Genomic DNA, 14,075 nt, shown 5'->3' with positions numbered 1-14,075 from the left:
CACAGCTCTCCATAGTGGTTGGAGCAGTTTGCACTCCCACCAACAGTGCAGAAGAGTTCCTTTTTCTCCACACCCTCGCCAACATTTGTTGTTGCTAGTTTTTTTAATATGTGCCATTCTCACTGGTGTAAGATGGTATCTCATGGTAGTTTTGATTTGCATTTCCCTGATTACAAGTGATGTTGAATATTTTTTCATATGCCTGTTGGCCATTTGCATTTCCTCTTCAGAGAAGTTTCTTTTTAGCTCTTCTGCCCATTTTTGGACTGGATTATTTTCTTTGTTGTTGTTGAGTCTCATCAGCTCTTTGCAGATTTTTGTGATCAGTCCTTTATCATTAGTGTTGTGTGCAAAAATGTTCTCCCAGTTGGTGGGGTTTCTCTTTGTTTTTGTTATTGTCTCTTTTGCTGTGCAGAAGCTCTTTAATTTGATGTAGTCCCAGCTGTTTATCTTTGCCTTCACTATCACTGCTTTGTGAGATGTGTCTGTAAAGATGTCTTTGATGTGCAAATCACGTAGTGTTTCGCCTATATTTCCTTCTATGTATTTTATTGCTTCAGGTCTTATGTCTAGTTCTTGAATCCATTTTGAGTTGATTTTTGTGTATGGTGTGAGGTAGTGGTCAAGCTTCTTTCCTTTGCATGTAGCAACCCAGTTTTCCCAGCACCATTTATTGAACAAACTTTCTTTGCTCCAATGCATAGTCTTTGCTCCTTTGTCAAAGATTAGTTGACCGTAAATCTGTGGGTTTATTTCTGGATTTTCTATTCGATTCCATTGGTCTGTGTGTCTGTTCTTGTTCCAATACCATGCAGTTTTGATGATTATGGCTTTGTAGTATAGTTTGAAGTCTGGGAGTGTGATGCCGCCATTCCCTTCTTTTTTTTTCAGGAGAGCTTTGGCTATTTGGGGTTTTTGGTGATTCCATATGAATTTCATCAATAATTGTTCTATTTCTTTGAAGAATGACATTGAAATTTTGATTGGAATAGCATTGAATCTGTATATTGCTTTTGGTAGGGTGGCCATTTTAATAATGTTTATTCTTCCAATCCATGAACAGGGGATGTCTTTCCATTTCTTTGTGTCTTCTTCTATTTCTTTTAACAGTGTTTTATAGTTTTCTTTGTATAGGTCCTTTACCTCTTTTGTTAGATTTATTCCCAAATATTTGATTTTTTTGTTTTGATAATAAAAGGGATGGTTTTTTTGATTTCTTCTTGTTCAGATTTATTGTTTGTGTATAGGAAGGCTACTGACTTTTGCGTGTTGATTTTGTATCCTGCCTGGATGTATGTTTTTTTGGTTCAGTATGTAATTTGCAAATCTTTTCTCCCAGCGTGTAGCTTATCTTTATGTTCTCTTAATGGTGTGTTTTGCAAAGCAAAAAAAAAAAAAGGTGATGACGGGTTTTCATCTTTTTCTTCTCTGGACCCTTTCAGTGTCTCTAAACCCCTCACAGACCCCGAGCACACTCCCCTACCCCCCACCCCCAAGTTTCATTGTTTGGCCCTTCACATTTAGGTTGGTGATTCAGTTTGAGATGATTTTGTGGAAGGTGGGAGGGTCAGGTGGAGATTCATCTCTGGCATGCGGATATCCAGTCACGACAGAACACCTTTGCATGCCAGGGACTGCAGTCAGGGATTCGATTTCACCTCTGTGCAAAATCATCTGGCCAAGAATGTGTGGCTCTGCTCCTGTTTGGTTGGGTACCACAGGTTTATACTAAGCAGGTTTCAAGTTAGGTGGTATGCTTCCTCTGACTATTCTTTCCTGAAATTCTTGATTATTAGTTCCTTTGCCTTCCTGTATAAAATTGAGAATCAGCCTGTTTAGATCTGTAAGGATTTGGATTTGGAATAGAATTACATTAAACATGTGGTTCACCTGGTGGTGCAGCGGGTTGAGCGCAGTGCTGTGAAGCTGTCTGCAGCCTCTGCAGTGTGGGTTCGATCTCAGCCAGCCAGGATCGAATACATGGTGTGGCAGACCTCTCCTGTCTTGGCCCCTGCTTCCCTCAGAAGTGTGTTTCAGTCAGTCTGCCTCTTCTGCTCTCCACTCTGTCTCTGGTGAATTCTCTCACCCTCCTGCACATTTGGCCTGTATCCCAGTTCTTGTATGCATGAATAAATAAATCTTAAACAAAAAAACCTGCAGTTCAGTTTAGGGGGAAATGGATAATCATTATTACATTGAATGTTCAACTCTGATACATACATATGTCTTGCCAGTAATTCAGGTGTTCTTTGCTCTCATTGGCATTTTATAGTTTTCAGCATTAGATGCTGACAGTAGTTCAACTTTTAACAGTTTAGTACTATTGTAAATAGTATTTTAATATTCAGTTTTCAGTTTTTCATGGTTGGAATAAATTAATTTGATTCACTTGTGATGACCTGTCCTAGGTGTGTTGGGCAGAGTTGTTTTTTCTACGGAGACGATACATGTTGTCTAACAAAGGAGGTAGTTTTATTTCTCCTTCCTATCTGAATGTCTGATTTCTCTCTCTGGCCATATTTCAGTGGCTAGGACTTCTCGTCCGCTGAGGAGTGGGAGTGGACATCTTCGCCTTACCCCTCATCTGAGAAGGCAGTGGGTCGGACTTACCCTCGAACATTCTTGGACGTTTGTGGGTGGGAAGATGGCAGGCTGTGATGTCTGGTTTGGTTAGCTTTTTCTTTGGGAAGTAATGCATATTCAAGCATCTCATAGAATAACTTATCACTTAAAAGAATAAAAAGAACCTGCTAAATTTCAAGCCTTTAACCTCTTACATTGTCACAAATGCCCAGTGTTAAAGCAGTAATAATTACTAGTTTTTGGTTGTTAAATCAGTAGTATCACTTGGAAGATTTTTTTAAAAAATTACTTGATTTTGGCTTAATCTGAAGGCATTTTCAGCAAACAGAGCAACCATGGGAGTGGAGGGAAGTTAGTATGTTATAAATTGTATTTATGCCTAAATATTTGCGAATCATGATTCAAGTTACTCGTTTTTTGTCTTCTTTAACTCTAGCCTTCCTTTATTTTTGACTGTTCATATTTACTGGAAAACTATCTCAACTACTAAGCATCTTAGTAAGTGGGTTTTCAGAAATGTGATTCTTGTTTATTTGGTAAATTATGTGCTTAGATATTAATGTTCTATGTTAAATGACAAACTTCAATGTAAGGACTTTTGATTTTCCTTGAACTTGGGCAAATAGTTTACCACATTGTGGTGCTATGATAATGGGCAAACTCTGAAATGAGAAAAACAACTCTAGCAAACATTATCAACATTAAGTTGCTGTTAAAAATTTTTTTTTTTCCTCAAGAGTGGGATTTTGATACTGTACAAAGCACCTGTTCCTCACTTTCAGTGTTCTTCTTTTGCAAAACCTTGTTGGACGATTGAGTGTCTCAACACTGCCCCATCGGCTCACTGTGCCGTGTGGGGGTTCTTGCCCTCCAGAGAACTAAAAGCCGTGTAGAGTGTCTAATTATAGCATGTGCAGGTGCTGTCCCTTGGCCCAGGACTACCTGGCTGGCGAGCAAGAGCCAACTCAAACATTCGTGCCAACCAATGGCACCTGGAGCTCTGTAGGGAAAAGAGGGAGGAGTGGGAGGAGATGATGGGGCACAAGGGAGGTTAGATTTGGGACGGGGCCCTTGCCCGTGTGAGCTGCCAGAGTTGCCGTGTGTGTGTGTGTGTGTGTGTGTGTGTGTAGTGTGATTTAAAGGTGTCTCGCGTGCATGGAAGTCAGATGTCTGGAAGGAGGATCGCATGCGCAGTGCTGGTGAAGGTGCGTTTGGTTTACCTGCTCGCCCTGACGGGTGGCGTCCAGGATATGGAACCTTACATCTGTGCATGTCCTTGTGTTCCTGGCCTGCATCTGGAGTGGCTTCTTGGAGAAATCAAGAGTGAGCGTGCCACATCCTTTCTCCCTTCATATTTGATTATTACCATTTTGACAGTTTTTTAAAGTAACTTTTGTTAAAAACTCTATCCTCTTAGCTCTGCCGTTCTCCTCTGCTAGTAGCTGAATACTAAGTGTTGTAGCCATCAGAAGATTTGACTAGAATAAATTCTTCATAACAGTGGTTTCTTAAAATTCAAATTTAATTACTACTTTTCTGTAAAGGAATTTGTTGTGTGATTCTTTTGGTAGGAAAGAGAGTTGGTTAATCTTTGTAGTTTTGTTTTCTAGTAGCTATTTCTTAAGGAGACAGCTCTTACCTGAGTTAATAGGGTGATATCAAGTCATTATGGTAATTAGATAAAAGTGCTTCTGACTTGACTTTTAGGGAAACTTGGTAATTTGAAATAGATAAAAGAGGATTAGCGTGATCCATGGATGATTTCGGGCTTCAGCTCGGCAACAGAATCTGGTCCCTGTTTTAAAGATAGTCAAGAGGGCTCATGTTAAGGTTGCTTTTCTTTGGTTTATGAGCAAACTGGCAAAAAAAACAGTCATGGCTAGCGCCTGTGTCGTGTTCATACTCTTCTCAGTTCTCTCTGTTCTGCCAGAGTGCTTCTTCGGGTCTGTTTTTTGGTTGACTCATATAGGGCAGTGTAGGGTAAAGAAAATGTCAGGCTTTTCTGCCCTTCCGCCATCAGGATAGATGATGGATCCTTGTCCTGAATGCATGCCTGATGGCGGGCACCTGGAATAGGGTGTGGGCATAGGTAGATGGGATTCAGCTGAGCTAAGACTGTGCTTTTAAGGGCGGCATCACGGGGACGCCAGCAGCAGCAGTAGAAGCAGCAGCAGCCGAAAGAGAAGCCGAGAAAGCAGCAGCAGAAGCCGAAGAGAAGCCGAGATCACCAGAGAGCCCAGATAGAGTGAGGATTTGCTGGGGGCTGGGAGGCCTGCCAGCCTTCCAGCCCCCCAGCACCGATGCCTGCCATATGCCTGGTGAACCCCAATAAAAGACCTGCAAAAAACCCACTGAGGACTCTGACTCCTCCTTTACCCGGTCTGCATGGGATCAGAAAACCTGCACTGTGGCCAGTCCTGACCTTTACAGGCAGGAAGGCACAGGGCAGGATCTCTGTAATCTGGGCAGACGGGGGTAAAGGAGAGTCCTGGAACCCTCAGTGGCTTTTTTGGGCTTTTACTGAGCTTTTTAAAAGGCAGGGGCCCGGGAGGCTGGCAGGGCTCCCGGTGACTTTTCACTCTTTCTGTGCTCCCTGGTATTCTCATTTTCTTTCTCTCTCATTCTGTTGCTCTTCTGTGCTGCTTCCCTGTGACGCCACCTATAAGCCCAGTCTCTCAGCCCAGGTGTGCCCACCTATGCACACCCATACCCTGCTCCAGGTGCCGTTATCAGGCATGCGTGTAGGACCGCAGGGGTCCATCATCAGTGCTAATTGCCGGAGGGCAGAAGAGCCTGATAATTTTCATTTACCCCACAACTCTTATTTCTCGTCAAAGACAAAATGGGTTTACCTGATAGGCATTAGACAGACGTATTATGTACTTGGAGCTTGCATTTCTAGGAGGCCGGGTTAGCTTTTCCTGCAGAGCACTCTTGTTTGGCTCATGGAGTTGGTGAGGTCAGGCTCTGCTCTGCCTGGTGTGCTGTGAGCTCCCGGGCCTTGGTTGTCCCCTCTGGTGGCAGGATTGCTGTGGTGACTGGATGGAGGAAAGGGTTTCTGTTCTGAGCGGCTTCTTTCACTATCAGCTCTTCCTTGTTTTCCTAAATCAGAGTTTGCTGTGACCAGGAACAGGGGCAGGAACTCCAGGGCGCTTCCAGCTGTGCTCCTACTCTCAGCAGCTGTTGCGCTAGTGACGTTAAATAATAATAAACAGCATGTGACAAAATGAAAAACTTGAGTGGACAGATGGCCTTGGTAAGTAATGTATGTCTTCCCTTTGGAGATTTATGAGGCTTGATCAGTGTTAAAAGCTTTGAGAGTTTTCTGCTGTTAAAGGGTCACCAGCCCCTTCCTGCGAGAGCACTGATTGGACCTGAACCGCCCCCCTGGCAAGGGGCGTCTGGTGACTATTTCTGGTGGATTCTGAAGGGGTGAAGGGGTTGACTTTGTCATTAGCACCTTTGCAAAAAATATTTTTATAGGAGGCAAAATTAAATCATTATGTCAAGCCCTGCTTTTGGAAAGGGGGGTGTGTGTGTGAGAGAGAGAGAGAGAGAGAGAGAGAGAGAGAGAGAGAGAGTGCGTGCGCAAGAGCAAGCTAGTGAGTGCGTGTGTGTGTGCACCTGGACTTGAAAGTAGTAGCTGAAATGATGTGTTTGGCTAATGTACTGTTGCTCTGGCCTCTTCCTCTAATTCTGTGGCTATTTTAAAATTGAAACTTAAATCAAGTGAAAGGTTCAGTTCTGTAGTTGCATTAGCCTCGCTCAGTGCTCAGTAGCCACATGCCTGGGCGGGGAGCCAGGGACCGTCTTTCCATCACAGAATGTTCCATGGGCCAGCCCTGTTCCAAATTGGTGAAAACTGCTAAGAGGTTTCACTGTTCACATATCCTGGGAGTTGGAGAGTAGAGTGGAAAGAAATTGGAAATCTTTGCTGTCTGGAATTTTCAGTGGAGCCTTTCAACAGGCGGATGGCCTGGTAAGGGACAGGGGCACACTTGGGTTATGGTGCTCTTGCTGTGCTGTGAGGCCCACAGCAGCCAGGCTGGGCAGGGTGGGTGAGCCCCACTTTATAAAGGTCAAGCCCGGAAGTGGGGGCCGGCGCTGGGCTGGCCTGACTTCACGTGGTCTCTGGCCCTCCGGAGGCAGGGTAAGCCAGTCTTCACCCGTGGTCCTTGTCACAGCTCGGGCTCCCTCCTCCTCTCCCCCAGAATTGGCTGTTTGAAGAGTTTGAGTGTTTTTGTTTTTGTAAAGTGGACATTGTGGCCTCTTGCCTTCCCTTTGGTCCTGGCGCTCGGGTCTAGCTGGGAGCTGCTTTGTAGGGCCCGGCATGGCGGGCGCTCCTGTCTACCCTTTTGGATGTGCTGTGAGAAATCTTTGTTAAGTGTGTGGCTTTCTGGCTTTTGCAGCTGGAAAAATCTCACCTCGCCCCCTTTCTTTTGGTGATGCTGGTGGCTGGGTGGTGGGTCCCCGAGTGCTATTGCGTTTCTGGGGTTGTTTTGCTGCCTTCCCTGCTCTGGTCTGCGTTCCCCTCACAGATGCTGCTGTGCCTGCGCATTGTGGCTTTTTTTCATTGAAATTTTTATTTAGCTAGTTGGAGGTGCACAGTAAGTACCAAGTGCCTGCTGACAGCTAGCCCAGATACGCCTGCTTTTTAGGCTTCTGATTTATTTGTGGGCTCGGAAGGGGGGGAGGCCAGCATTCGAGTTAAGTCAAGAATGCGTAATGCCCTCGAGCAGGTAGACCTGCTTTTACTGCCTTTCTGCTTAATTTTCTTAGGGTGTGTTTCAGATAGTGACATCATAGAGCTGACCTCTGTAAGTGATAAAAGAAGATATTTTTCTTTAAATAAATGACGTTTCCCATACAAATGCCATTGAGTATAATTATACAAGAGTGGAGTCTTAAATTTTGATAATGATTAGGTATTTGTGTATGTTTTGTTTTAGGTGGTTTCACGAAGAAATCCAGAAGATGTCCAGGAGGTAACCCGTTTGTCTGTATGAAGATTTTATTTTATGTGTCTGACAAAAACTTAATCAGATTACTGATGAAGTTGAATTATTTGTCTGTCAGTCTATGTATGTTTGGCGATTGTAGCTCCCAGAATAGTATATGAAGTGTCCTATTTAAGGTCTGTGAAGTAAGTGTTAAATTTTAGTAGGTGTTAAGTTATATAATTATAGTGTTTAATAATGTGGTAATTCTTCTGATAACTAGCATTCTTAAGATTTCAGTGGGAGTTAAGAGCCCCAACCTACCTATTTCAAAATCATGATGCTTAATAAAAAAATGAAAAGTATCTGCTAACTAGTGTTATTTTAAAGATAGTAAATTATAGGTTTTTACCTACTTACATTTTTCTATTAAGTTGACATTTTGGAAGACTGCTTTGGGTGTAGATGTTACTTTCTTAGATTTCATGCTGGTTTTTTGCAGACTTCCCCCCCCCAAAAAAAAAAAAGACAACAACAGCAATTCAACTTGTGATATTTTTGCTTTAAAACTGTATCATTCTGTTTATAATTACTTTGTGCTTGCTTGCCATAGCCATACACCTTTCAGAATCTTTACTGAGGAACTTTTTTTTTTTTTTTTTGAAAGGGGTAGGATTAAGAAAGAGATGCTTGCAGAGACAACATGCAGGCAGGAGAGCTGCCCACATAAGTTATTGATATTACTGTTTTAATTTTTGACTTTCCATTATTTACCTCTTACTGATTTTCACTTGTAAATGGAAATTTTGTGTTGGTTCTTTTTAGCTTCACTGAAGGTTTGTTAAAGAGATTGCTTATCTAGGAGTAAGTTTAAATTGTTGATGAGACCAAGATTGGGTTTCCGTCATCATTTTTTTTTTTTTAAAGATTTATTTATACAAGAGCTGGGGTACAGGCCAGAGGTGCGGGAGGGTGAGAGGATTCACCAGAGACAGAGTGGGGAGCAGAACAGGCAGACGGACCAAAAGTACTGCTGAGGGGAGCAGTGTGCCATGTGGATATCTCCTTGGCCGACCGGGAATCGAACCGGTGCTGCAGAGGCTGCCCACAGCTTCACAGCAGTGCTCTCAACCTGCTGCACAACCGGGGAGGCCTGCTGAGGAACGTCTTTTAACATTGTTTTGATTTGCTTTCATCTTGGTACCTGCTCTTTGTCACTGGATCAGGCCATCTGTTGGGGATTTTTCTTTTTCTTTTTTTTTTTTTAAAGATTATTTATACAAGCACTGGGTACAGTCAGAAGCGCGGGAGGGTGAGAGAATTCACCAGAGCGGGGAGCAGAACAGGCAGACTGATGAATACACTGCTGAGGGGAGCCACGGGCGTGGCAGGATAGGTCTGCGCGCCATGGGACCCTCGCTGGCGGCTGGGTATTGAACTGGCGCTGCAGAGGCAGCGGGCAGCTTCACAGCCCAGTGCTCAACCGGTGCACCACCGGGGAGGCCCGATTTTTCTTTTTCTTAATTAAAGTGTTTAACACAAATAAGTCCCACTGCTCCTTATGGGGAATCCTGGCTTGATTCATTTAAGTTGATGTTTGGTACTGGTTGGTGAGTGTGCGAGATCACTATTTTCATTTTTATATATTACCATTTCTTGCTATATCTGATCTGATATTTTCTGTAAGAAGAATTCAATAAAAGATACATTTTTCAAAACAAATATTTCATGCTGTTTTCTTTGGGGATTTTAATATACTCGCTTCTACCCAACTCCCCCCTCCCCCCATAGTCAGGAAGAGAATATAATAAAGTTGTTATTTTGGCAGGAAAGGGCATGTGTGTTTGTATTTTCACATAGATGACAGTGACGGTAACTTGCACTGTTGATTAATTATTTGTCAATTGATTAGTACGAACAACTCTTTACAAGTCTACTAATGATGTTGAATTGATAGTCGATCCCAGGCTGTCCTGTGTTTGAAACTTTACTACTGTTAACAAGAGCGGCGGCGTCTGCGCAACATGGCGGCGGTTGTGCTGCTTGCCGTAGCTTTATATCCCTCTTCCAGGCAGATCCCAAGCCAGCCTGTCCAGGAACACGCTCTCTGCCATTTCCTTAATCCTCTTTGGGGGAAAACTCTTTTATAATAACAACTGTTGGTGAACCATCATCAAACTCTTGTAAGTGTCTTTTAGGTAGATGATTGCATGGTCCTTTGGTAGAAATAGTAAAAAACTAAAAAAAAAAAAAAAATGCTTTCTCTCTAGCTGGCTTCTGAAAATATAGAATAACCTTGAACTTACAAAGCACTTTTAGTTTCCATGTTCTTCATTTAAACATTGGGATTCTGTGTAGGAGAAAAATTCATCACCTAAAATTTGTTCTTACTTCCTTCCCTTTCATGTTCTCTAATTCTTTTATTACTTAGGAACTTAGGCTTCCAGGGCGAGTGAGTACAGTAAGCAGTGCTGCTAGTGTAACCAAATAGAGGCTAGCTCTAGCTGTCCCCGTAGCTGGGAGGAGCTTTGCAGTGTTCTGTGCCACTGATATTTCTTTCTCTTTTTTTTAAGATTTATTTATGCATACAAGGATATAGGCCAGAGGTGTGGGGGGTGAGAGGATTCACCAGAGACAGAGTGGGGAACAGAACAGGTGGATCCAGTGAAATCCACTGCTGAGGGGAGCAGTGGGGAGACAGGAGAGGTCTGCTGCACGGTGTGGTCACCTCCCTGGTCGGGCATGGAACGTGTGCTGCAGCAGTGACGGACAGCTTCATAGGTTGTGTCTTAATCCCTTGTGCCACTAGGGAGGCCCTAAATAAAATAGTTTTAGAAAAACTGAGGACATTCAGGAATGCATCCCAGGAAAGAAAAGACTCTTGACAAGGAGGTTGGAGTGGGGAGCAGACCCCTAGAAATATAAATAGTACAGAAGTGACATTGGTTGCAAGGAAGGGTGATCCAGCAAGTTTAATACTGGATGAGAATTATAAAGAGCAAAATGAACTGAACTGAGTGGTTTTGTAAAATACAATAGCACTAAAGGTTTTTGTTAAGTGAAAGTATAAAAAAAATTTTGTATAAAAAATTTTTAAGGGAATATTGTAATGAAAATAAAGCTTTTAAAATTATAGTGACTGTCATTGAGTTTACTATTCAACTGAGGAGTTTTATTCAAGGGACTTTGGTAAGTAATTTTGCAGGGTTGGTTCAGCAGAGGAGTGGTTGTTAAATAATTGTGTTTTCCTATAGGAAATGATCGTTTATTAGAGGATTTTGGGCGTGTCTGTGGGACTTCATGTAGTGCCAGTGTAGACACTAGCACTTGTGCTTTTGTTCACTGTTCCATTTTGAAGATTTCTAGACACATCAAAGCTTAAAAAGGGTGAGAAGGAAAGCAGCTTGGGAATGACGACACCTGCATTTCTTGGGGGTGCGTATTTGCTTTTCGCTGTCTCCGTCCAGTAGTCCTAGTGTTGAGAATGACGGAATCAGGCACGGGTGGAGAAACAGATTCTCATGTTGGCAGTCTTCACTTTGGCCTGGATACGGGTCTGTATGCTGTGACTCCACTTACATTGCTCTCTTCTGCCCTCGGGTACTCTCCTTATTTAAAAATGACCCAACTAGAGGATTATCTCAGCTGCGGCTGTCGCTGTTTTCTCCCAGTCTCTAATGACATAGTGACGGCATCTGTAAGATACCAGTCCCTGGGCCCATCACTCACTTTCCCTGAACACTGGGCACTGTGGTTCTACCGTCATTTGATATTTTAAAATATATAAAAATAAGTTTTTTTCTCATGACAGAATTATGTTCATGTATCAACATTAGAAACTATAAGAAACAACAAAATAATTTATTTGCACTCGTAGTCTCACTCCCTGGAGACCTGTGCTGTGCACTGCCTGGGGTGATGCTCTGTGCCTTTTGCTGTGTCCTTTACTGGGAATGGCATTTGTCTCCCTCACTTCCACTTAAAATAAAACCTCCCCTCCCTCTCTCGAAATGGCCGGTCACATGGACAGTCAAGCTTCTTTCTTAGCACTGGGTTTCTTCCTTCTGCTGGCCCCCCAGGTTAGGGCTCCCCATCATTCTGCTGTCGGACCCCATCTCATAATAGATGCCGAGAAACCTCTCATGAGCCATCACCCCACTCTGCTGCTGACTCCTGACTTAGTGCATCTTGCTTGTTATTCCCGAGTACGTCTGTCCTGTTGGGTCTCTCCATTCCAACACCTCAGAAGCACCTGTCTCTCAACTTCTGCCTTGTGCCAGTTTCTCCAGGGCAAAACCTAAAATTTCAGTCACTATGTTTGGCATCTGGCTCTTCTTTTAAATGCTCCATCCTAACCCCTTCTCTTTTGGGTGACTTCGTTTTGTTGGTCGCATTACCCATTCCCTTCAGTGTGCTCAACTAAGTTGATGTCTTCTGGGGAGCCCTCCTAGGTGGCCCCGCTGGCGCCCTGTCCCCCGGGACGCCCTCTGAGCACCCACCCTGCAGGCTTCATCTTCCTGCCTAGACTGAGACACAGTGAAGAGAGGGGTGGGCTTTTCGTTTTTTCATCCTCTGTGCCAGCGCAGTTTCTAGTACTATGTAGGGCCATGGAAATATTTGCTCCATGACTCTCTTTGTTGTGTAAACACAGAAAGGAAGCATCCAGAAGCAGCATTTTGTTAAGAGTCATAGATAAGTCTAACAGGCCTGCTAACTTGAAGACAAAATTGAGTTGAGCATTTCATATGCAGGGAGTAAAAATTTTTGACAAGAATCCCTTTAATCACTTGTGGCCTGCCTGGCCTAAGATGCGCTTACTGGAGTAACACTGTTGAGTCCACTAAAGGTGAGGGTACTGGTTCTTCAGAAGCAAAGGCCTCTGTAGCCCCCATGGGGGAATTTAAAACTCTTTTATTGTATCTCTGTGGAGCCTGACAGGCTGCATCAGTGAGGTCAAATTCATGTGTGAAGTCCTTTCCAATATTGTGTTTTTGCTCCTAATTTAATCTGAATGCGGTCCAACAATTCAAACTAGGGAAGGCAAATTTTCACGTCGTATAATCTAGGATTATATCATTATGTAATATGTACACAATTATATAACAAAGGAGTCACCTTGCCTTCAGAAATCTTAATGACTACTTTAAATTGAGATTTATGAAATAAAATTCACCAAATGTAAACGTTCCCATTACCTGCTTGCTGTGCAGCCACTGCTTCTGTGTTACTGTGGGCCCCGTTAGGCAAGTGTTGGATTATGCGCTTTGTGTTTAAAGCAGTCTGGGTTAACCACTTGGATACAGAATACACATTTCGACGTTTAGCTTATTCCCAGGCCAATAGTAATTGACTTAAGTGACATTTACGTAGTGTAGACCCCCTTGTATGAGGTTGAGTATTTCTTTAATAGGAAGGAAACATTACATGTTCAAAATGAAATGTATAATCCAAAACAGAACAGTTGGAGTAAAAATCGCTGTTTTCTATTTTTTTTTTTTTTTAATAGAGGCATGTTTATTTATTTATTTATTTGTTTGTTTGTTTATACATGCACTGGGTACAGTCAGAAGCGCGGGAGGGTGAGAGAATTCACCAGAGCCAGAGCGGGGAGCAGAGCAGGCAGAAGGACTAAAGTACACTGCTGAGGGGAGCAGCGGGCGGCAGGAGAGGTCTGCGCGCCATGTGGGACCCTCCTCTGGTGGCCGGGGAGCAGCCGGGGATCGAACCGGTGCCGCAGAGGCCGCGGGCAGCTTCGCAACCCAGCGCTCAACCTCTGCGCCACCAGGGAGGCCCTGTTTTCTATTTTTAAAGCAAATACTAATTTCAGCCTGTTAATCACAAGGGCTAGAGCCTGCATTTGTTGCCTTTGCATGACAGTCTCGATCAGTTTAGTGGAAAGATTACTTGCTTTTTGACTGAACCTGAATAGTTTGGCTAGGAGATGCCTATTTAATTTTCTTTTCTTGTTAGATAATCGTGTGGAAGAGGTACAGTGACTTTAAGAAACTACACAAAGAATTGTGGCAAATTCACAAGAACTTATTTCGGCATTCGGAATTGTTTCCTCCATTTGCTAAAGGAAAAGTATTTGGTAAGTGATGATTTTGAATTTCTGATTTTAAAAAGTAATGATTTGCTAGTTGTGTGTTATATGCTGAGTCATGAAGCCAGAAGTCCCTTTATTAAGATAATTCATACCACTCAGCAAGCATGAAGTTGTTTTACGGTTTGGTATAGTTTGACATAGGATATGTTTACTCTTCCCATCCATAAAATAACACGGCGCTAGCCCCAGCCATTCAAACAAAAAACCATGTAGGAACCTAAGAAAAGATGATGAATTATTGTGAGTCTGAAAGTTTTGGATTTTTAAGTCTACAGTTTGTATGTTTCTGATCTTCCTCCTAAAATGAATGTTGTGGACTTTTTTGGGGGGGATGATGCTTTTGGGATAGCATTGCTTGAGTAAACCATTAGCTTGGTGTTTCTGAGACCAGGCAAGTAAGTATTTGATAGAATTCTGTATTGCTTGTAGAAGAGGGTGGAAACATGGGA

The 14,075-nt window shown here is 43.0% G+C and overlaps 1 protein-coding gene across 4 annotated transcripts in view; it reads left to right on the top strand.

Annotated features, from left to right (window-relative positions):
• The window catches only part of RPS6KC1 (ribosomal protein S6 kinase C1), a gene marked incomplete at both ends in the record, with an annotated part of 126,033 nt that overhangs the window by 7,435 nt on the left and 104,523 nt on the right, over positions 1-14,075 (top strand). For 3 of the 4 annotated variants that reach the window (XM_084244844.1, XM_084244843.1, XM_084244841.1), the window contains 2 exons: positions 7,533-7,568; positions 13,491-13,611. In XM_084244844.1, coding sequence (XP_084100970.1) covers positions 7,533-7,568; positions 13,491-13,611 — 157 coding nt within the window. The remainder of the gene's footprint in view (positions 1-7,532; positions 7,569-13,490; positions 13,612-14,075) is intronic. The other variant, XM_084244842.1, reaches the window with a different exon arrangement.

This window comes from Talpa europaea, assembly GCF_964194135.1.
Source record: "Talpa europaea genome assembly, chromosome: 10".
NCBI classification, from domain to species: Eukaryota; Metazoa; Chordata; class Mammalia; order Eulipotyphla; family Talpidae; genus Talpa; species Talpa europaea.
The sequence above is the reverse complement of the archived record's forward strand: the minus strand, read 5'-3'. Positions and strand labels throughout refer to the sequence as shown.